This window comes from Nesoenas mayeri (genome assembly GCF_963082525.1).
Source record: "Nesoenas mayeri genome assembly, chromosome: 27".
Lineage (NCBI taxonomy): Eukaryota > Metazoa > Chordata > Aves > Columbiformes > Columbidae > Nesoenas > Nesoenas mayeri.
Genome location: NC_137555.1, coordinates 1,442,102 through 1,464,596, shown reverse-complemented (window position 1 = coordinate 1,464,596; position 22,495 = coordinate 1,442,102). Strand labels below are relative to the sequence as shown.

Sequence of the window (22,495 nt, the reverse complement as noted above, 5' to 3'; positions counted from 1 at the left end):
CACGGTGCAAAACAAAGGTGCGGGGTGAGCACCCACCTGCCCAAATCAGCATCCAGGGGCGCTGTGGGGTCCCCACAGCACACAGGAGGGACCCACTGTGGCTCCTGCTTTTGGGAGATGCTCATCAGCAAATCGCAATTAGCTGATTGCTCCTTGGGGAGCCCCAGGGCTGGGGATGCGTGCAGGGTGCTGGGGTGCTCCCCACACATCCAGCCTCATTTTTGGGTGCTGTTTCCCTTGCCGGGGGGTGGAAGGAAAGAACTGTGGCTGCCCCCCCTCCAAGTACAAGGGTATTTTATTGATTTCTTCGGTACAAGACAGAGACAGCACCTTGTGTGTGTTGGGCTCTTCCCGGTTACTGGTTTGTACATTCAGAGAGCTGCGGTCGGCTCAGCTGGGGGGGACCCTGCTCGGTGCCCCCCCAAGCTCCGGGGGGGCAGAGGGGACCCCCCCTCTGCCCTTGTGCCCCCGTGCGAACGTGTCTTGAGTGCTGAGGTTTGGCTGTGTGCTCCTCTGTGCAGTCTGTGCGGGGCAGAGCTCCCCCCGCCTTCCTCCCTGCCCTCCTCCTCCTCCTCCTCCCCTGCCCATGCAGGGGGATTGAGACCCCCCCCAGGGCCCTTATTTCTTCGTGTGCAGCGTGTCCTGGAACTTGGTGCTGGTGTAGCGAAGGTGGAAACCCTTCTTGTTGATGGTGTCGTCCGAGTGGAAGCGGATCATCACCGAATCTCCGGCGGAGTAAATCTCCTCCGGGGGCTGCCGGGGATGGGGGGGAGAGGGATGCTGAGGACCACGAGCATCCCTGGGATGCTGAGCATTTTTCGAGGTGGGGGGGATTGTGATGGGGAGGGTGCAAAATCATCACACCCCCACGTCCAACCCCAAAATGCCGGGGGTTTCTCAGCACCGCTCTTGGCTCAGCATCACCCATCACCCCTTATTTTTTGACCCATTATCCCACCCCCAGCCCCCCCGCTCACCCCAGAGCCGCAGAAGCGCCCGAGCCGCGGGGCCGTCCCGTCGTAGCCGTCGAACAGCTCCATGTAGTCGTAGCCGCAATCGGCTTCCTCCTCGATCTCGAAGGTCTGGAAGATGAGCTCCACACCATAACCCTCCTCCGCCATGATCACCCACTCGCAGTCCGACCCCCCCGGGTAGTTGTTATCCCCAAATTGGGCGTGGGAGTATAAATCCTTGGTCTTCACCTCGGCGTGGACCTGGCCCCCGCATACTGGGGGGAAAAAAGCAAGAGGGGATGGGTTTAGGAGGGTCTATGGTCACCCCGCATCACAGTTTCCCCCAGTCCCACGGTGGTACCTGTGGCGTGGGTGGCCTCGAAGCCCTTTTTTTGGACAGAGTTATCGGAGACGAACTTGAGGAACATCTTGTTGGTGGAGGAGACGAGGGGCTCGGGCTCTTTGGCCCCACAGAAGCGGCCGAGCGCGGGGGCTTTGGCGTCTTTGCCGTCGTAGATCTCCAGGTGGTCGTAGGCGCATTCCTGCTGCGCCTCCACGTCCAGCTCCGAGAAGGTCTATGGAGGCGATGGCCGAACCGCCGGCGCTCAGAGGGGACCCCCGTGCCGTCCCCCCGCTCCTCGGTCCCCTCCCCATCCCTACCAGCTTGATGCGGTGTCCCGGCGTGGTGCTGATGGCCCAGGTGCACTCCTTCTTGCTGGGGTATTTATCGGGCCAGTTGGGGCTGGTGATGGTCCCCGAGATGGATGTCACCTTATGGTCACAGCCGGCTGTGGGGAGAGCGGGGGGTGATGGGTGTGGGGGGGTTCTGTTGGGGTTGGGGGGGGATTCGGGGCGCGGACCCACCTTCCTTGCAGTCGTGCTTGTTGTCGTGCAGCACGAAGCCGCTGCGGCACTGGCACTCGTAGCTGCCGAAGGAGTTGAGGCACTCGTGCTGGCAGCCCCCGTTGTTCTTGGAGCACTCGTCCTTGTCTGCGAGAGAGCAGAGGCACCGCGGCTGAGCCGGGGGGACAGAGCACCGTGTCCGGCATCCCGGCACAGCATCCTGGCATGGGATCCCGGCACAGCATCCTGGCATGGAATTCCAGCACAGAATCCCAGCACAGAATCCCGGCACGGCATCCCGGCACAGAATTCTGGCATAGAATCCCAGCATGGTATTCCAGCATAGAATCCCAGCACAACATCCAAGCATGGTATTCCGGCACAGAATCCGGCATAGAATTCCAGCACAGCATCCCGGCACAGAATCCCATCCTGGAATTCTAGCACAGCATCCTGGCATAGAATCCCAGCACAGAATTCTGGCATAGAATCCCAGCATGGTGTTCTGACACAGAATCCCAGCACAGCATCCCAGCATGGTGTTCTGGTACCGAATCCGGCACAGAATTCCAGCACAGTATCCCGGCACAGAATCCCGTCCTGGAATTCTAGCACAGCATCCTGGCACGGAATCCCAGCACAGAATTTCAGCACGGAATCCGGCACAGCATCCTGGCACAGAATCCAGCACAGCATCCTGACACAGCATCCGGCACAGCACAGCCCTGCTGGTCCCCAGCCCCACGCAAGCGCCTCCGGCCATCACCAAGCAGCTCCGCTGTCCCTTGCCCAAACCAGAGCAGCCCCTACGGGTGGGTGGGTGGGTGGGATGGGTCCTCCTCTCCCGGGGTCACCCATGGGGACAACTGTTACCTGCTGGCGGTACGGACGGGGAAGGCAGAAGAACACACAGTGACAACCAAAAGATGCACAAGAAAGAGCAGGACGCGGGAGTCCCTCTTTACTCATCGACAGGGAAATGTCACAGACACGGTAAAAATCGGGGGAAAAACAAAAACAAACCCAAAAGCACCGAGGTCAGCTGGTCAATGACAAAAACAACGGGGACGGGGCTTAAAACCAATTAAAAAAAAGTTAAAAATATTAAAAATAAGGCCAACAACCAGTTCTGTCAAGCAAGGGGCTGCCGGGGCCGGCGCCACGGCTCGGCTGGGCTCGGCTTGGCTGGGCTCGGCTTGGCTGGGCTCGGCTTGGCCCCGGCGCAGTCCCGCGCGGCACCGGGACCGCGGCGTTCCTGAGAGAGATGGGGGGAGCGGGTGGGGGGCTCAGGAGGGGCCCCGCGGCCGCTTCTGCAGGCGGAACTTCAGGCCGGGGGGGCGAGATTTCGGGGGCTGCAGCTGCTGCTTCTTCTCTGCAAAGAGAGAGAAAGGAGAAAAGGGGGGGAGCGATGGGGGGAGCGGGGGGCGGTGGGGGTGGCGGGGGGACATGCAGAGCGGCAGCGGGGGGAGCAGGCGGGGACCCCCCGAACCCCTCGTGCAGCCGGGGCTCCGTGGGGAGGAAGAGGAGGAGGAGGAGGTGGCGTGGCTGGCTCCGGGAGGATGAGGATGCGCTTTGGGTGGGTCCTAGAGGGGCTTTTGGGATGGGAATGGCAGCAGAAGGGTTTGGGGTCACCCAGAACAAGCTGTGTCCCCCCCGGGCTGGCCGTACTTACCTCCCAGCACCCACCACCTGCCCCAGGTCCCTATTGCTGGTGTCTCAGGGCTCGCCAACGCCCCCCCAAAGCCCCTGTTTTGGGGTCAGGGCAGGATGCTCCACAGCCCATCACCCCTCCTTGCTCCCCCTCCCCATGGTGTGGTGGTTTTGGGGGGGGAGAAGCCAGCAGCAAGCGGGTACCACCCACCCGAGCATCCCTATCCATGCCAAGCCTGTCCCCAGCACGGGGGATGCTGGAGAAGAGCATCCCTTAGCAGCAGTGAGGGGGGGGGGTCCTGCCCATTTCCCGCCCCCCAGCCCCCTCGGAGCAGCCCCAAGCCCCACGGCCACCTCTCAACCTGCCGTCTCCTAGATCTGAGAGAGAAAGCGAGGCGGAAAAAGCTCGTTTTGGGGATGGGAAGGGGCTTCGGATGGGCCGGGGGGGGCTCAGAGCAGCTCCAGCACCAGGGGGACGGAGGGAGCCTGGGGGGGCGAGACAAGAGCGAAGAGAGTTGGCAGAGGAAAGAAGCCCAACCGGGTCGGTGTCTTTAGCAAATCCTTTATTCTAACCAGCGTGCCGTGCGCTCACCGTTATCCCGCCGTGCATCCCGGAAGGCTCCGGGCTGGCTCACCCCCCCACAACACCCGTCACCCCGCTACAGACCCCCCTTGTGCACTGGGGGCTTGGCAAAGAGCCGGGGGGGGACACACACGTACCTGGGTGCCAACACCGTGGCGGAATCCGTGTCAACGCATCCTTACGCGCGAGGAGGAGGAGGAGGAGGAAGGGGCCACATCTTCAGTGTGTGTGGGGGAAATGGGTGCCTGGGGGGCCAGGCTGCCCATGCGGGGATGGAGCTCAGAGACCCCCCCGCGGCTAAAAAATGAGCAGCACTGATGCTTTGCTCAGGGCTGGCTGGGGAGCGACCCCGGGGGGGGACCCTGGTGTGGCCAAGTCCTGCTGCCGGGAAAGCCCGAGACCTGCGTGGGGGGAGATGGTTTGGTGGTTTGGGGTAACAGCAGGGACCCCCCTGCAGAGGGGACAGGAGAGGAAGGAGCCCGGAGTGGGGCGACTCACCCGGCTGCCCCGTGGTCCCGCTGGGCTTTCCTAGGTCTGGCTTTGCTGGAGGGCACCGGCTCCCGATGGCTGGGCCACCTTACTTGCCTTGGTTTTAATTTGAAATAACATAAAGCAAAGACACTCTCCCCCCAGCCTGTGGGTCTCTGCCGCCCCGGGAAGCCCGAGGGCTCCTGGGGACGGTGGCTCCGGCCACATTGCCACTTAAAAACATCCTGATGGGGCCAAAAAGCAGTGGGACGGATGAAGTGCTGGCGGTGCGGTCCAGCCCAGCCTGGCCAGGACGTGCTGTTGGCCACTTGCTGATGTCCAGGGTGTCACAGCAGCCCGGGGACCAGCCCCAGGTGACGCTTGGCCGTGGCCAATTGTGCGTTTTGCTCCGTGTCCCCATCCCCATCCGAAAGTGCCACCGTCTCCTGGGGGGTGGCCCAGGAGAGGAGAGAGGACCAGGGATAAGCAGGTTTTTGGGAGGAGGGACCAGTCCGGAGACCTGAGGCGCGGTGGGGGCTGGATGCCGGTGTCCCCCCCTGCCCGGGATGCGGGGAAGCCGGTGCCGTGCAGCGCAGCGGGATGGAGCGGGGGCAGCAGCAGCAGAGCGGGGGCATCGCCGTCCCCCCATGGCAGCGCCCAACGCGGGGGTGCAGTGCCCAGACCCCCCCAGGGCTGAGCACATCCCAGTCCCCAGCACCTTGTCCCCCCGCTTTTGCGGGTGCAGCCGGAGCCCAGCACCCAACCACTGTTTGAGGACCCCCCAGTGTATGAGGTAGGACCAAATTGCCCCCCAAAATAGGGGAAAAAGCCTTGAGAAGCAGCAAAATGTGCTGCTAGGGGGGCTGCTGGAGGCTGGAGGGGGTCAGACCCCAAGGATGCCCCTGCCGCTGGGTGGGATGGGGGGGCTGCACCCCCGGCGCGGGCAAGGGCAGGCGTTAGCGGCGGTTTGGGGGGGTTGGCAAGGGGTGCCCATGCTGGGGTCGGGCAGCTCTACCTGAGAAGAAATGGGCTTTAAACCCCTTTTTGGAGACGGTGTTGTCGGATTTAAACTCGATCCTCATGTTGTTGTACTGGGAGGTGATGACGTCCGGCTTCTCGGCGCCGCAGAACTTGCCGTGCAGCTTGGAGTCGGCCGTCAGCCCGCTGCGCACCTCCACAAAGTCGTATTTGCAGACCTGGGGTGTGTGGGGGGAGCAAAGAGATTAGGGGGGGACACAGGGCTGTGCCACCCCCGCAATACCCTGGTGGCATCGCGGGGGGTTGCGGGATGGAGAGGGGCTGCTCTGGATGGACTCACATCATTGCCCTCGGTCTCGAAGAAGTCGAACTGCAGGGAGATGCGGTACTGGGTGGGGGCCACCAGCTGCCAGATGCAGTTTTTGTTGGGGGGGTACTCCTTGGGCCACCCCGGGCTGGTGATGGAGCCGTTGAGCTTGGTGAGGAACCCTCCGCAGGCGGCTGCAGGGCGGCAGGTACCCAGTGCCCATCACGTCCCCGGGATGCGGGATGCTGCGTGGGGTGTGTGGGGGGGTGGCAAAACGGGGGGGGCTCACCCTCGCAGCGGCGTTTGTCGGACGCCAGCTCGTAGCCGGGGTCGCAGGCGCATTTGTAGCTGCCCAGGGTGTTGATGCAACGCTGCTCGCAGCCACCGTTATTGGGACGGGAACACTCGTCCACCTCTGGGAAGGGACAACGGGCTGAGCGGGGCTGCCGGACCCCCTGTACCCCCACAATGGAACACCTCCTACCTTTGAAGAAGTTGACGGCGAAACCCGCCTTGTTGATGGAGCCGTCCGAGACGAATTTCATCCAGAGCTTGTTGGAGGTGCTCTTGATGTCGTCAGGTTTGTCGTAGCCGCAGTAGCGCCCGATGAGGCTGCTGGACTCGCTGCTGCCGTCCCGGATCTCCAGGTAGTCGTAAGCGCAGCTGTCGTGCCGCTCGATCTAGGGGGGTGTAAATCAGCGGGGGGACACGCCGCTTTGTCCCCAGCATCCCCAAACCCTGCCTGCCCCTTTCCTTATGCCCTTATGTCACCCATCAGTGAAAAGAGCCAGCCTGCTGCATGGGGAAACTGAGGCACGGAGGCAGTGCAGGCAGATGCAGGCAGTGACAACCCCAAGCGCATCCCATGCAGTGTATAGGGTCACAGAATCACAGGAGGGGGTTGCGAGTGACCTCTGGAGATCATCTAGTCCAGCCCAGGGTTGGGGAGAGGCTGTGGGGAGGTTTCCCAGGGAAATTGGGGGGCACGGCAAGGCAGGGGGGGGACGCTCACCCACCTCAAAGGACTGGAAGGTCAAGCCCACGTGGAAACCCTCGGAGACGGTGATTTTCCAGATGCACACCTTGCTGGGCCGGTAGTCGTCGGGGTAATTGGGGGACTGGATGTGCCCGTTGTCCTTCTTCACATCCCCCCCGCAGATGGCTGGGAGGGAGGAGAAGCCGCCTGAGCCCCCCCCGGCCCCACTGCCGGCCCCGTGTCCCCCCCCAGCCCTCCCCTACCTTCGTAGACGGCGAAGAAGCCCTTGCCCACCCAGTTGCTGCTGCTGCGAAATTCAACCCAGAGGCGGCTGTCGGTGGAGATGATGGGCTCGGGCAGCTTGTTCCCGCAGAACCTGCCTGGGGATGAAGGTTTGCTGGGCTGCCGCTGGCCGGGCACCCTCCTCTTCCTCACCACCGCCTCCCAGCGCCCCCCCAGCACACCCCCTCCCCACCGGCATTCTAAAGGGAAAGCGATTTTCCATCCATTTTATAGAAAATGGTTGTTTCAGAGCGCGGGAGTCAGCTGGGATTTGGGGAACACCCAGTTCATGGCCATGGGACCAAGATAGTGGCACATCCCCGGGATCAGTTTCACTGGTGTGTCCCAGCAAACTGGGAGCCCCGTACACCCCAATAACCCTTCCGGGGGTGGTTCCTCCCCTCCCCAAAGCTTTGGCACATCACAGGCAGGGATACAGGCAGAGGGGAGCCCCTGCCCCGCTGCCTGCACCCCGAGCATCCCCCCGTTGGGCAGGAGGTGCGGGCAGCGCCGCCGGGCAGGCTGAGAGCTCCCGGTTTGGTTACCTCGCAGCGTGGCCTTTCTCCAGAACCCGTCTCTCACCTCCACGTAGTCGTACCAGCACAGCCGGCTTCGGTAGAGGTCCAGGGTGGTGAAGTTCAGGATGATCTAAAACCGGGGAGAGGGGGAGAAAAGTGTGGGGTGAGCCCCCCATGGCACCCTGCGGGGTCTCTCTGTTGGGTGGTACCCGGACCCATGGTGATGTCTGGCAGCATCCCCAACCCCGGGGATGCTGGGGTTAGAGGAACCCCAAAAAAGGGGTGTTAAAAGATGGGGTGAAGAGGAAGAGGAGGTTGGGAGGAGGTGGGGGCCCTGTGCGCAGCGTCGGTGGGCGGTACCTTCTCTCCGGGGGTGACGGAGATCCTCCAGACGCAGTGCATGTGGGCAGAGTAGCCGTTGGGGAATTCGGGGGAGGAGAAGTTGCCCTGGCTGTCCTGGAGCGTCTCCCCACAGGCTGCCGAGGGGGAAAAAGTGGGGGTCAGACCCCCAGCAAGCCCCCGCTACGGGTGGCATTGGGTTCGGAGCATTCGCTGCTCCCACCCTTCCTTGTATCCCTTTACCACCCTAAGGACATCCCTGCAGAAAATAACTCCTAAAAGCCCCAAACTGCACCTGGGGATGCTCCTGGCCCCCCAGCACCCCCTCGCAAGCACCAAACCCTGTGGGGAGGACCCCCTGAGATCATAGCCCCGGTACGGGCAGGTTTCCGCGGCTGGATCCGACCCAGCGTCACCATCTGGAAGCCACATGATGCCGCGGCCACGGCGCACGGCGCTCGGCTCCGGCTGTCGCGGGGCCAAGGCGGCCGCCCCCCCACCTCCCACCCGGGGGGGGCGCGAGATGAAAGGTGAAACGTTCAAAAAAGGCGGCTTGAAACCTGGGCTCGTTGCCTTTTTTCCCCTCTTTACAGTGGAAACAAAGGGAAGGGAAAGCCAGGCTGCAGAAGGACTTGGTTTTTAGGGGGGGGGGATTTCTTTTTGGGCTTTTTTTCCCCTCCTCTAACTAATGACATTTCCTGCTCGCTCTGGCAGCCCCCGAAAGCGGCACGGCTGGCTGCCGGGGCCCCTCACAAAGGCGTCCCTCTTCCAGGCTGCTAATTAGTTGCTGGAATTAAGTAGGAGCGTGTGGGAGCCAAACTCCTTGCAGATGTTGCCAGCGCAGTCCCGGAGCACGTGCCTGCAGCTGTGGGGGGACTCGTGCCAGCGTCCCCAGCACTCAGAGCGATGTCACCCCTCATGGGCCGCGGTCCTCGGAGCCATTCGAGGTGCTGATCCATGTACTGGTTGTGCTGAGCATCCCTGGCTCTGCACCGGCCCCGTGCCTCATCCAAAACCCTCTTGCTGTTGGGGTGGGTTGGAGGATGCTCTTGGAGGATGCTCTGCCCTTCGAGGATGCTCTTTGGAAGATGCTCTTTGGAGGATACTCTTTGGAGGATGCTCTTTGGAAGATGCTCTTTGGAGGATACTCTTTGGAGGATGCTCTTTGGAAGATGCTCTTTGGAAGATACTCTTTGGAGGATGCTCTTTGGAAGATGCTCTTTGGAGGATACTCTTTGGAGGATGCTCTTTGGAAGATGCTCTTTGGAAGATACTCTTTGGAGGATGCTCTTTGGAAGATGCTCTTTGGAAGATGCTCTTTGGAGGATGCTCTTTCGGGGGATGATCTTTCGGGGGATGCTCTTTCGGGGGATGCTCTTTGGAGGATGCTCCTTTGGAGGATGCTCTTTTGGGGATGCTCTTTGGGGGATGCTCTTTCTTTTGGGGGATGCTCTTTGGGGGATGATCTTTGGGGGATACTCTTTCCTTGGACAACTGGGAGGAGAGGGTGGCTGAGCATGCTCTTGCTCCCACGGGCATTGTCTGCAGCTCACCAATGCCTTGTATTTCGCTTCTGCTCACAAACACCCCAGAAAAGCTCCGTGGATGGAGAAAGGCAATGTGCGTGGTCCTTGTGGGGGCGTCCAATGGCAAGGAGTACCCCAAAGAGCATTCTTCCACCAGAAACAGGGTTATCCTTCCTTTGCCAGGTTTTGGGGTGAAAGCAGAGCCATTTCCCCGCAGACACATCCCCATCCACGCTCCCCCCATTCGACCAGCCCCCCAGCAGTGCCACTCACCTGGGCAGCGGTAGAGCTTGCGGGCCTGGGCGATGTCCCCTTTGCTCAGCCGTGTCCTCTGGCCGATGGCGGGACGGACGCCGTTCACGTCGTACTTGGGCAGGATGGTGTCGAGGAAGATGCCCCTGGGGCGAGAGCGGGCAGAGGCTGGAAAGCGCAGGGGCTGCTCCCCGCCAGCGCCAGCGGGAGGAGGATGCTAAAAACAGCCCGGCTAATTAAAGCCTGCGGGCTGGTGAGTCAGCGGGGATGTGTCCCCGACAGAGGTGACAGCAGGGACAGCAGCATCCCTGCCCTGGCAAGCGATGCCGTGGGGCTTCATCCTGCTCTGCTGCAGATAGGAGCCTTGCTCCAAGTGCATGAACCCCATGCTGAAGTACCACCGTCCCCTGGTGCTGGGAGCCTTGTGTCACTGTCCCCAGAGCTGCGGGGGGGACGGGGACATGGGGGGAGCCACCCTGTACCTGGAGAAGGTGTTCCTGGCGTAGTGCATGATGCTGTCAAAATCGTACGTCTCGCCCAGCGACTCCACCTCCTCCGGCTCCATCTTCAAGAAGTTGTACTCCTGCCCTGCGGAGGGATGGGGACATCACCCGGGGAACCCCATGGCAGGGAGGATGAGGATGAGGAGGAGGAGGGAGGCTGGTCCCTACCTGGCTGGATGTTCTCCCGGATGATGGAGACATGGTCATCACGGTCGGGGCGCGTGTGCTCGTGCCAAAACCCGATGACGTGGCCCAGCTCGTGCACCACGATGCCAAATTTGTCACAGTTTTTGCCGATGGAGATGGCCTGGGGTCCCCCGCCTCGGCGGCCCACGTAGGAACAGCACCTGGGGGGAAGGCGGGTGGCACTGGGTGAGCTCCGGCTCTCTGGGGGACACAGTCACCCCCTTGCCACCGCGGACAGCCCGTTCTGGGGGAAAACCTCCTCCTCAGCATCTGCTTGGCCGGGGCCGTGTCCCGGCGTGTGAAGACGCCGAGCTCTTCCAAACCCCTGTTTCCTTTGGCGTCGGTCCCGCCGTAAGCCCAGGCTGGTGCCGCGCCACCGACCTCAGCAACAACACCTCCCGTGTCCAACCGCCCGCGGGGACCCGACCCCAGGATGTGTCCCTGTCACCTCCCAGCCCTTCGTGACATCGAGCAACCCGAGCCGGGCGGTTCGTCCCCACTGCGGTGCCAAAACACATCAGCCAAGCATCCTAATGGATGAACCGCCACGCTCCCCGTTTGCAGCGCAAAAGCCAAGGGATGGGGTGGTCCTGGGTACCAGCACGTACCCGCAGGGTCGGTAGGTGAAGACGATGTAGCTGTCCTCGTCGTTGCGCTCCAGGAAGGTGACGCAGGTGTACTTCTCCCAGTGCCGCATCGCCTGCCGGAAGATGGCTCGCTGGCTGCCTGCGGGAGGGGCGGCGGGGACCGTCAGCCCGGCGCCGGGGAAACTGAGGCACGCCGGGGACGGAGCGACACCCCCCCGGCACTCACCGCTGAAGTTGCCGCTGATCACGTAGGGGATGACGCCATCCGGCCACACTCTCTCCGGCCGGGACGTGGCGGCGCGGCGGCTCCGTCCCCGTTGCCGCCGGCGGCCGCGCGGTTGGTGGCCGGGGCGCGGGTTGGGGTGGGTGGCATTGCTGCCTGCGGGGAGGTGGGGGGGTGACTTTGGGCAGCCCCCCCCACCCCCAAAATGGAGGTGGTGGGGAGGGGATGGGATGATGGCGGTACCTGAGGAGTTGGTGGGCAGGCGGGTGACGGTGTGATGGGCCAGGTCCACCACCCGCTCCACCTGGAAGAGCTGCAGGTCCTCCTCATCCAAGGCGATGTCCCCCAGGAAGGCAGCTGTGGGGGAGGAAGGAGTTTTGAGCCCCCCTCACTCTTCCAGGGGACCCCAAAGCCCACTGGGGCTGGGGTCTCCATCACCAGCCTCTCCTCAGCTCCTCCAGACCTGGCATAGCCATGAAGATGAAGTCAAGCCCTTCTTCCTCCTCCTTTCCTGCATCTGGGGGCTGGGAAGAAGAGCGAGCGCGGTGCCCCCCCTGCTCCCCAGCCCGCCGTGCCGGCTCTCCCGGCAGCTGGAGCCAGCCCCGCGCCAACATCTGGTTCGCATAAAACCCGCTCCATCAGCTTTTAGTGTTATTATTTGTGTTGCAAAACTGCCTCCTTTTTTTTGTTTTCCCCTTCTTTTCACTTTGCAAAAACCCCCACGCTGAGCTCGGGGACCCCCTTCCTGCCCCCCGAGCCCCGTGCGAGCTCCAACAGCCCCAGGATGCTCCGATGACCTCCGAGTCATCTGCCACCGCCGAGCGCTGCCATATGTCCCGGGAAGCTCCCGCTGCGCCCGCGGGAACCGAGCTGGCCGAGGGGCGTCCGTCTGTCCGTCCGTCTGCCAGGGCCGGGAGCCCCCCCAACAGCTCCCGTGGCGTTTGGGGGTGCAGAGATGCTTCGGCATCACCGAGCCGGAGGACATAACCCTGCGCAGCCCTTCCTCCTCCTATAGCGCTGCGAGACGCGGCTCCCGGCTTCGGCACTTGGCCGTCGCCGAGCCCCCGGGGACCCATTTCTGTGCGGAAATGCGGCGGTTCGGGCGCGAGGGCTGAGCTGAGGTCAGGCCGGCCGCCGTGCCAGCGCCTCTGGATGTGGCTGGTGTGGGGCGGAGTGGGGTCTGTCCCCACGTTTGGGGGTACCTGGGGTGAAGGGGAGACCCCCGGCATGCCCAGAGCTCGCCCGCCCCAGTGGTGGGGAGTGGGGTGTCCGGAGAAGCTCGGGGGAGCGGCGCCAAGTCTGTGCTTTGAGCAATTAGCAAGCGGGTCCCAAAAGAGACACTAATTACGAAAGCAAGGCGGGACAACGAGGATAACGCTGGCAGGTCCAAAACAACCGGCGCGGGGCGAGACGAACACCAACTCCACCAGACCCCGTGGCACTGAGCCCAAACCCCGCTCTGCTGCTGCAAGAGCCACATTTTGGGGTGGAAGAGCCACATTTTATGCCTGTCCCCAGCACCCCAGCGAAGGAAGCCCCAGGGTGGGGAGCAAACCTCGCGGTAAAGCCAAGGGAAGAGCAAACAAGCCGGGGCCGGCACCTCCCCTGGCAATGCCGCGCCGCTGGCACGGCCAGGCTGCAATTTGAGGGCAGAGCAGAGGCAGGAGCCGTCCCCGGCGTCCCCACACCCACCCGGGGCCGGGAGAGACGTGTCCGAACGGGCAGCGCGGGGGAGGACCAGGGAGCGAGGACGAGCATCCCGTGCCAAGAGCTGCATGGAAAGACAAGGGAAAGTTAAGCTCGCTTACAGCCCAGCAAGCGCCGGCGGAGCCAAGTGATATAGAAACCATATGTGAGGGATTTGGGATACGTGAGAGAGCCGGGCAGGCCAGCGCGGGGACGTGGGGCTGCTGGCCCGGGCGGTGCGAGGCAGCGAGGCTCCCCCAAAAATCCCCGTCCTGGGGGGGGAAGGTGGTTTTGCTGCTCCCCGAGGGGACGGGAAGCCGTGGGGTGGCGGTGAGGGGGTGTCCCGGCAGCCAAGCCCATAAGGACACGTTGGGGACGAGCCTGAAGAGTTAGGTTGGGAAACTTCCACGTTGTTTTAGGCTCTGGTTGTGTCCACCTCCTGCTCCCTCCCCGTGCATCATGGTGACACATGGAGGGGTTTTTGGGGGGTCTCCGCTCACCAAAACATAGTGAACCTCCCCAAGGGGCTCCACGGGAGCCACTGCCACGCTGGTGTCATTTGCCCCTCCCCAGTTTGTGCCACACCAAGCCAGCATCCTCCCTCCAAGGCAGAGGGGACACCCTGCAAGCGGAAGGGCACTGGCTGTGGTGGCAATGGGGACAAAGTCTGAGCTACGGTGGTGCCAGCGGGGAGGACGCGGTGCCAGCAGGACACTGGTTTCAAGGACAGGCACTGGCCACGGGGACACGATGACCCCATCGTCATCCCCATCGGGCAGAGAGGAACGGGGACGGGACCACCCCTCCCAGCACCCAAAAAACAACGGGCTGTTCAGGACCTGCCCACCGAGCTCTTCCTCGCCCCGCAGCCAGGAGATAACTCAGCCCTCTGCTGTTGTTTGACGTTTGTGTGCTGTGTTTTCTTTCGGGTTCTTGGAAAGGTGACGTAACCCCCGGGGCCGAAGCTTTAGACAAACAAGGTTTTACATTCGGAGCCGGGCCAACCCCTGCGGAACTCTGTCCTGATGCTACAGGCATGTCGCGGTTTGGTCATTGTCTCTGCGGGGTCCCTCCGGCCCCCTCGCCAGGGATGCAGGAGCTGCTCAGCATCCTTTACACCATCACCCAGGGGAGGGGGGTACCCATGGGTCTGACCTCTCCTGCCTCACCGGGATTTTGGGATGAACCCAACCTTGGACTCCACCAAGGTTGTGAACCATGTAGAAGAACAAAATAGAAAAGATAACCCACGGGAAGAGGCCGGGGCGCGAACACGATGTTCTGGTGAGCAGGGAAAAGCAAACAGAGCGGCGGGGAAGCCTTGGCAGGGGAGGGCGGCAGATAAACAGGGCAAGATCGTGTTCCAGGTCAGTCTGGGGCGAAGGAGCCTCTGTGTGCGGTGCCGGATGGGAAGGACCCTCGTCCCCGCGTGGTTCCTGCTGGTTGTTGAAGCGACACCAGGCAGGACGGGCTCCGGTGGCTCCAGCAGGACCAGCAGCATCCCCTGCCCTGGAGCAAAGGCTCAGCTCAGCCTTTCCTCACCAGCTTAGCAGCTCTGGCCCAGCTGCTGCGAGTCCTCGTGTGATGTGGAGCCACGAGCATCGGTCCCGGTGCAAGGGGAGGGTTTGGAGCACGCGAGGGAGCTGGGACCAAACTGCTCTGCCCCAACCAGGGACATAGGATGGAGGAGAGCGGTTTAATAGGTGCATCCCAGCCTCAGAGCTGAGCTGCCGGGTCGTAAAGCCACCGAGTCACCGGGGCAGCACCCCACAGGCTCGGCAGAAGCCGGTAAATATGTGAGGAATGCTCCTCGCACCGCCCCTCGCCCCCGCACGCCAGCCCAGCTGCGCCCGCGGCGAAGCAAAACACACCGGGGCCGCGGCGAGAGGAGCGGGGACCCCGCTCGGATGGGCTGGGGGGTCCCCATGGCCTCGGGGGTCTGTTCGGCAACGGTGGAAGGATGCAGAGCATCCCGGGGCTGTCGGGATGGGGGGCAGCCACCCACTGCCACCTCCTGCTGAGGTCCCCGCAGAGACCCCAGGGACAAGATGCAGGACACAGAGGAGTTGAGCTGGACCCCGTCCTCCCCCCGGCAGCGGCGCAGCCCCTCTCCCGGTGCCCCTCGGCGTGCGAGGGAGCAGCCAGGCTGTAAACGCCGGGGCGAGGAATATTTGCTTTCCCAGAGCACCTTCCGAGCGGCGCAGCAGGCACAAAGCAGGAATTCAAACCTCGGCGGCCAGGCTGGGAGCCAGGTCAGATCACAGCCCCGCTGCAGCCGTGGGGGGAAACTGAGGCACGGAGGGATGGAGCCGGTCAGCACCAAGGGAAAAGCCCCCAAAGAGCCACTCATGGCACAGAGACACTGTCCCCCCCCCGCTATTTCCTTATCCCAGCTGGTGCTTTTGCAAGACCTGAGGCTGCACCAGCACCGCGCACCCTCCTGCCCACATCCCTGCCCTGGGTGCAGGCAGAAAGCACAATACAGGCAGAGATGCTAAAGTATAATGTCTAAGGCACAGTGACGATCCCTGTCCCCAGTTCCCCTCCTGTCCCACCTGTGCACCCCTCCGTGACACCCCGCTCAGAAGCATCACCCGTCTCCGCTTCCCTGGGCATCCAATTCCCCTCCCCAGCCCTGGGAATCGGGGTACGAGCCCTTTGCCGGGCGACGCTGCAGCGTAGCGTGAAATAAGCCCCGTGGAGCCCGGCCTCTAATAAACACATCCCCTGGCAGCAAACGGCTTCCAGCTAATTAACGTCCGGGAGCAGATCGAGGGATGAGGAGGGATGGTTTGATCACTCCAGGGGAGGATTTTTCCTTCTGCTCCTCTTCCGTGACAGCAAACGGAGGAGAAAGCCTCCTCCAGGGCTCGGTGCGGGGGATGCCAAAGCTCAGGCATGTCAGAGCCCCCAGGAAGGAGCGGGGGCAGAGCTGGGGGGCTGTGTGGGGATAACGGGGCTCTCCCTGCCTCCTCAATGCAGGAAAACACAGCCCGGGCCAGTGGCACCGGTCGCTGCTGAAAGGGAGAGCGGCTGGAGAGGAAAATATTTGCAAACGGCTCTGCCAAGGGGACCAGGGGGTTTGTTGTTAAGTTCCCCTGCGGGGAGGGGAGCCCAGTGGGGGCCGGAGCCCGTTGGGGATGGGGACGCTGCCCGACACCCGGCTCAGCGCACATAGGGTGTCACAGCAGGATGGGACCCTGGCAGCGTCACTGTGCCCGTCCCTGACGCTCGGTGCCGGCTCTGCCAAGGATCACCCGCTCCCAAGGGCTCCCAGACCTTTGTGTATCTGCCCCAGAGCTCTGGCTGCAAACATTCCCCCCCCCGCCATGCTTTTATTGCTCAATCCTCTCCCCACCAGCCCTCCCCAGGCACGGATTAACTCCTTCCAAAGTTTACTTGCAGCTCCCTGGCTGGGCTGCATAAACCCTCCTGCAGCTTGAGAGATGGGGGGGATTTTTCTCATTGCCTTTTGCATGTGTTCGGAGTGGGGGTTTGCCATGCAAAGTGCCCCCGGACAGGTGGGACAACACGGGACACTCGGTCTCTGCAGCTCAGGAGGATGCAGGGAGATCCAGGAGGATGGATTGGGATGCAAGGGGTGCAGTGGGATGCAACAGGATGCAGTGGGATGCAATAGGATGCAGTGGGATGCAACAGGATGCAGGGAGTGTAATGGGACGCAGTGGGATGCAATAGGATGCAATGGGATGCAGCGGGATGCAATAGGATGTAGGGGGTGCAGCAGAATGCAGCGGGATGCAGCAGGATACAGCTTTCCTTCCCTGCCACCATGCCAGAGACCTCCAGCAAGCCTGCGGGTGACCAGAACGGCACGTTCTTGCCCAGAAAACACCCTTCACGGCACAGCCAAAACGAAAAGTTTGGGGAAAACCACCCGCGGGCCATCCTCTCTCCTTTCCCTGCATCCCTCCCGGCTGCTTTGTTCTCTCTGGGTCCAGCCGCGGCTCCCCAAGGCCGCTCCATCCCATGTGTTTCCCAGCTCCGGATAAAGCCTCAGGAAACGCCGTCACCCCCCTCGCCGCGACCCGCCGGCGTGAATCAGCCGCCGAAGGGTTTCCCAGGAGCCGGGAGGGGAGGGCAGCGACGGCGGGCGGGCGAGCGAGCCCCCCGACCCCGCCATGGCACCCCCGGCCCCGCCGGAGCACGCCGCCGCGCCGAACGGGTGATTACACAAAGATAAAGCAGATCCCGGGATCGGGCTGGGATTTCCAAGGTTCCTGCGCTGTCCCGAGCCCTGAACCGCAGGCCTCCCGCCGGCCCCGGCTCGGCGGGTGCATTTTTTTTTGCCTTGCATGAATAAGTGACATATAACGGCTGGAAAATATTTTTGGGCAGCCTGACAAGTGTGACTGCAACCAGTAGCCTCCGCTTGACTACGCCTGGAAAGTGTAATCTAGGTGAAACCCAGGCAGCCGGAGCCAGAGCTCCAGCACGGCTGCGAAGCTCGTATGCCCAGGGAGGGGGGTTCAGGCCCCCCAGCCCCATCCATGCATGCGATGTGCCCCACGGCTCTGCCATCACCCCATGGATAGATGCTGAGCCCCCACAGATAGCACAGATTCCCTCTGTAGAGCTGCGCACCCCCATATCGCCCTCCCCACGAGTGTGCGCAGCAGGGTGACAGCAAACCCAAGGGTGACAGACAGCCCCACGCTTAAGCCAGGCACCCCCAAAAGCTGCACGTGGGGAGCAAAGTTTGCTGCACCCATGGGTCCCAGCTCCCGCAGCCGAATTGCTCAGCAACCCCCCAGCTCCAAGAGCAAACGCTGGGGCCGGAGATGTTTGCTTAGAAGCACTAAGTAAGCTCTGCAAACACCACGAGCCCCATCCGAGCTGCTCAGATGCCCTTTTGCGGATGGCAACACGACCGGGATCCGCGCCGGCGGTGCCCTGCTCGCCGCCGGGCACCGGGATATCCTGCTGACCGGGTAAAGGGAAACCGGGGCCACGGCGAATTCCTCCCTCGGGAGGCTGGTCCAAGGGCCGGATCTCCCAGAGATCTCGTTTTTTTGGCATCCCTGGAAGAGACGCGGCGGCACGGGTGGCTCTGCCGAGACGGGGATGGCCCGTTGGCACCAATGGGTGGTGGCATCACCAGGGTGGCCGCGGGCAACCGTCCTGAGCGGGCAGGCGGCCTCAGGATACCTCTGGCATGAGTTGTGCGGCAGAACCCAAATTCCCGGCGTTTTCCCTCCCCGTGGCCGCGCTGGCAGCGAGGCCTCGGCACTCAGCTGTTTCCGGGGCAAGGCAGGGGGGGGCTCGCCACCCCAAAACAAAAGCAAGCCACGGTGTGGCTCAGGGGGATGGCACGGGGGGTGCGGACACCGAGCAGCCCACACTGCTGGATCTCAGCATCCCGGTCCTATAGACCCCAACCGGGGTGCGTGGCAGGGCCTGATCCCCCCCACCCCAGCCTCCTGGGGAAGAGCTGCCGTAATTGCATTAGTCACATAAGGATCTTGTAAAGGCAGGCGGGGAATGGGGGGGAAACTACCGCCTCGCCAGCCCCGGGACCCACCGGGGGTCTCGGGATGTGTGGGAACAGGGTGAGGAGGGGGGACGGTTGGCAAAGCCACCACTAATTAGTTGGGTTCGTCTCTCCCACGCGGCTGGATGGAGCGGGAGTGGAGCGGAGGCTCCAGCCGGCTCTGCCCGGACAGTTTTGCAAGCCTAGCTGTTTCAGCCCGGGAGGGCAGGAAGGGAAGGATTTTTGGCCAGAAAAAAGCCCTCATGTAGACAGAGTTATATCAACAGACGCCTTCCAGTGCAGACAACGCCATTAAAGAGAAACGTGATCCTCCAGCCAGCACCCACCAGACCCAAGCCCTCCGCGCTCAGCCATGGGTGTCCCTCCTGTGCCTCAGTTTCCCCCCTCCCCCAAAATCCTTCTGTCCCCTTTGTTTCGCTTTGGGACAAGGAGACAGCCCCCCCGCAGCGCCCAGCTGGCTCCCAGCTCTCCCAAAATCTCCAGGACAGCTCAGCAACCCCCCGACTCAGCACAGAGAGACCCCAGCCCATGGTGAAGCCCATGGCAAAGCCTGGCCGGCTGTCCCGGGACGCTGCAGCCCCAGGGAGGGGGGCAAAGAGCTTTCCCTGTCGGCGCTTTGGGAGAGAAGGAGAAAGCCGGGGAGGGGGCACAGAGCCTTGGTCCGGCTGGGGGGTGGGCTGGGGTGGGGGCTGCCCACCGCCTTTGACAGCTGCCGGTGCGGGCAAAGCTGGGGACAGAAAGCGGGGCGCTGGGCCAGCACCCCCAGAGCTGCTCCCCACCCTAAGTACAACCAGATGCATCCCCGAGCGGGGCCGGACGCTCTGTGTGTGTGTGTGTGTGTGTGTGTGTGTATGTGTCCCCCCTTTCCCCCCCAAAATAAACCCGGCAGCGGGGAGCGCCGGGACCGGCGCGGGAGCCAAGTTTCCCCCTTGCAAAAGCCCCGAAGTGTGGAGTTGTGCGGGGCAAACTCACCCTCGCTAAGCGCAAGTTGCTCACACTCACTTGCTCACACTCGCTCACTCACACTCACTCACACACTCACGCACACCCCCCCACCGCGCTCCCCTTTGTTTGCCCGCCCGGCCCGGCCGTTCCCCCCGCTCCCCGGGGCTCCGCATCCCCCCGGCTCCTACCGGCTTTGCAGGGGTCCTTGTAGTCCAGGGGCTCCGCGTCCTCCTCCTCCTCCTCCTCCAGCACGTCGGAGTAGTCGGGGAGGCGCAGGGCCCGGGGCAGGAGCAGGCAGGGCAGCAGGCAGGGCAGCAGGCAGAGCAGCCCGCAGCTCCGCAGCCCGGCCATGGCTCCGCGGGCAGCGGGCGGGCAGGGGAGGGCCGGCGGCTCTTTTTTTTTTTCCCTTCTTTCCTTCCCTTCTTCGCTCTTTTTTTTTTTTTTTTTTCCCCTCACTCTCTCTCTCTTTTTTTTTCTTTTTTTTTTTTCCTTTTTTTTTTCCTTTTTTTTTTTTTTTTTAGGGAAATGAGATCTGGCGGGGGCGGGTTCAGGCGCGGAGCTCGGCCCCTGCAGCCCCGGGCTCAGGGCTGGGAGCGGGGCCAGCGCCGGGGGGGGGCGGCGGCGTGGCTGAGTCTTTACCGAGGACCCTGCCCCCCCGCAGCCCCCGGGCCCGCTCCTGCTCCCGGGCGTACCCTCCTCGTCCCGGGCTGCACCCTCTAGTCCTGTCCCGTACCCTCCAGTACCAATACAGGCTCCCTTATGCCTGCCCAGTGTCCCCCGGTGCCAATTCTGCACCCCTCATCCCCACCTGGTACCTCCCAGTACCAATCCGGCCCCATTATCCCCGTCCAGAATCCCCCAGTACCAGTCCTGCCCCCCATCCCTGTCCATTACCCCCCGGTACCAATCCTGCCTCATTAACCTTGTCCAGAATCCCCCAGTACCAGTCCTGCCCTCCATCCCTGTCCATTACCCCCCAGTACCAAACCTGTCCCCCCATCCCCTCCATTACCCCTCAGTAACAATCCTGCCCCTCCATCCCCGTCCAGAATCCCCCAGTACCAGTCCTGCCCCCCATCCCCTCCATTATCCCCCAGTACCAATCCTGTCCCTCCATCCCCGTCCAGTATACCCCAGGATTAATCCTGCCCATCCCGTACCCCTCAACCTCAGTCCTGCACGCCCTCCTGAGCACCCCAGCCCTGCACCCCACAAACGCCACTCCTGCACCCTGTGGTCCCAGCCCTGCACCCCACAGCCCACATCCCCCAGTCCTACACACCCTCCCACACCCCAGTGTCCCACTCTTGCACCCCACATCCCCACCCCGAATCTCCCAGTGCTGCACCCCGTATCTCCCGGTCCTGGAATGGGATGAGCACCCCAGGATTAGGGTGAGCACCCTAGGATTAGCATGAGCACCCCAGGGTGCCCAGGCAGTCAGGTAGGGAAGAGGCAGCTGCCAGCCCTGGTTGGGCCACGTGGCTGCGTGTGCAAGCGTGTGTGTGCACACATGTGCAAGAGTGTGTTCACACGTGTGCACACGTGTGCCTGAGGTCTCCAAGTGACACCTGCTGTCACAGCTCCGGGGATGTCACCCCACTCACTGCCATCTACCACCTCCCAGATGCCCACCCTGGGGGGCTGCTGCAGGGGGTCGGGGTGCTGCATCCCCCCCAAGCCCCGGGAGGGAAATGGGGTCCAGCCGCCCTCTCGCCACTAGATAGAGCTCCAAGTTCAGCCTAACTTTGCCCTTCTGCCTTGCACCCTTTCCTGTCCCTTGTCCCCTTGGCATGTCCCTTGTCCCCTTGGCATATCCCTCCCGCACATCCCAGCAGGTGGGACGGGGGGGCTGAGCGGGGTCCCCCTGCCCACTCTCGCTGCTCCCAAACACACCCCCATTGTCTTATAATATTCTCACAACTTGCATTAATGTTATTATTTTGATTTTTTAAGTGCTTGGTGCTACTGCATTCAACCGCTGCCTTGGGGACACACTGGATGCAAATAGGCATCTGGGCTTTGCTCCCTCCCCTGCCCACTGACCCCCCCAAAAAAACCCTTTGCCTTTTGCTTATAGGGACCTCCCGCATCCAGGGCCTGGCTCATTCCAGGCACGGCACATTGTGGGGAAAACGCCTTTGTGCCTTATCTTGGGCTGTTCTTTTCCTCCCCCAGCAGCCGATCATCTCAGGATGTGTTTTGCCATTTAGCCCAGCGTTGCAAAACCTCCATCCAGCAAACCTTTCCCCTTCAAGCAAATAAATAAACTCCTGAAAACGGCTCTCGCTTCGCTTCCCCACGCCATCCCCAACCTACACGCCGCAGCCTGGGGATGGGAACGTGGGGAGCGACCGCCCAAACTCATCTCCAACCTCTAGCTGGTCTCCCAAGAAAACAAACAGATCCCTCGTGATAAACAAGCCGGGCTTTGAAATACTTTCTGTTTCCATCCCTCTGCTGGGAAGGATGTTTGAGGGCTGAGTCCCCGGATGATGTCAATCCATTATGTCAGGGTCTGGCTGCTGGTTTCCAGCCCTGATATCACCCCTTTCCCAGGGAGCGCCCTGGGGACACGCAGGTTTTTCCCCACTTCCCTCCCCGCATCAGCTTTCCCAGGACCAGCTTCTTTGCAGACGTGGTTTTTCCAAGCTGCACAATCTCCCTCCACCATCCATGGGCTCCTGCGCCATGAGCTCCTTGCACCGTTCCGGGACGCCATGGGCAACCGTGGCTTGTGGCCCACGGCAAGCAGCTGCCTGCTCCGGCACAGCCAGCCCCACGGAGCCCAGGACCCTCTTCCCTGGCTGTTGTGTTGGAGATCTGATTGGTTTTTTGAGCCCTGGAATAAATAAGCCCCCGAACGCGCATCTTCCCATGCAGGGGACCAGCTCGCTCAGCCTGCGCTCAGCTGCTCTGTGTGCCACGGACCCTGCACCGGTGATGGCACAGGATCCCCAAATCCTCCTTGCCGGCACCTCCAATGCTTCTCCTCCTGCCCCTGGGAGCGACCACCCCCCAGGCACAGTGAGTGAGCACCATCAGGATTGTCCCTTGTGTCCCCATCCTTCCGTGACATGAGCTGGGCTCCTCTTCCTAGCGAGGGGTCCTGTTCCTCCAGCACACACTGTGGGGGGCTTGCTCTGATTTCCCCTCCCAGGACCCTGCACCCTGGACA

At 62.6% G+C, this 22,495-nt stretch overlaps 1 protein-coding gene across 1 annotated transcript; it reads right to left on the bottom strand.

Annotated features, from left to right (window-relative positions):
- Positions 1–618: 618 nt before the first annotated feature.
- BMP1 (bone morphogenetic protein 1) lies at positions 619–20,179 on the bottom strand (the record flags this gene model as incomplete). Its single annotated transcript, XM_080360251.1, has 20 exons — positions 19,506–20,179; positions 11,418–11,531; positions 11,174–11,330; positions 10,973–11,086; positions 10,347–10,525; positions 10,158–10,263; positions 9,697–9,821; positions 7,919–8,034; positions 7,586–7,688; positions 7,022–7,138; positions 6,799–6,944; positions 6,267–6,462; positions 6,072–6,197; positions 5,816–5,976; positions 5,513–5,693; positions 1,818–1,943; positions 1,614–1,741; positions 1,315–1,528; positions 978–1,228; positions 619–753 (listed from the first exon to the last, which is right to left on the bottom strand). Exons 1-20 carry the CDS (start codon positions 19,666–19,668, stop codon positions 619–621), a joined length of 2,958 nt encoding a protein of 985 aa, XP_080216377.1. The 5' UTR covers positions 19,669–20,179.
- Positions 20,180–22,495: the final 2,316 nt, after the last annotated feature.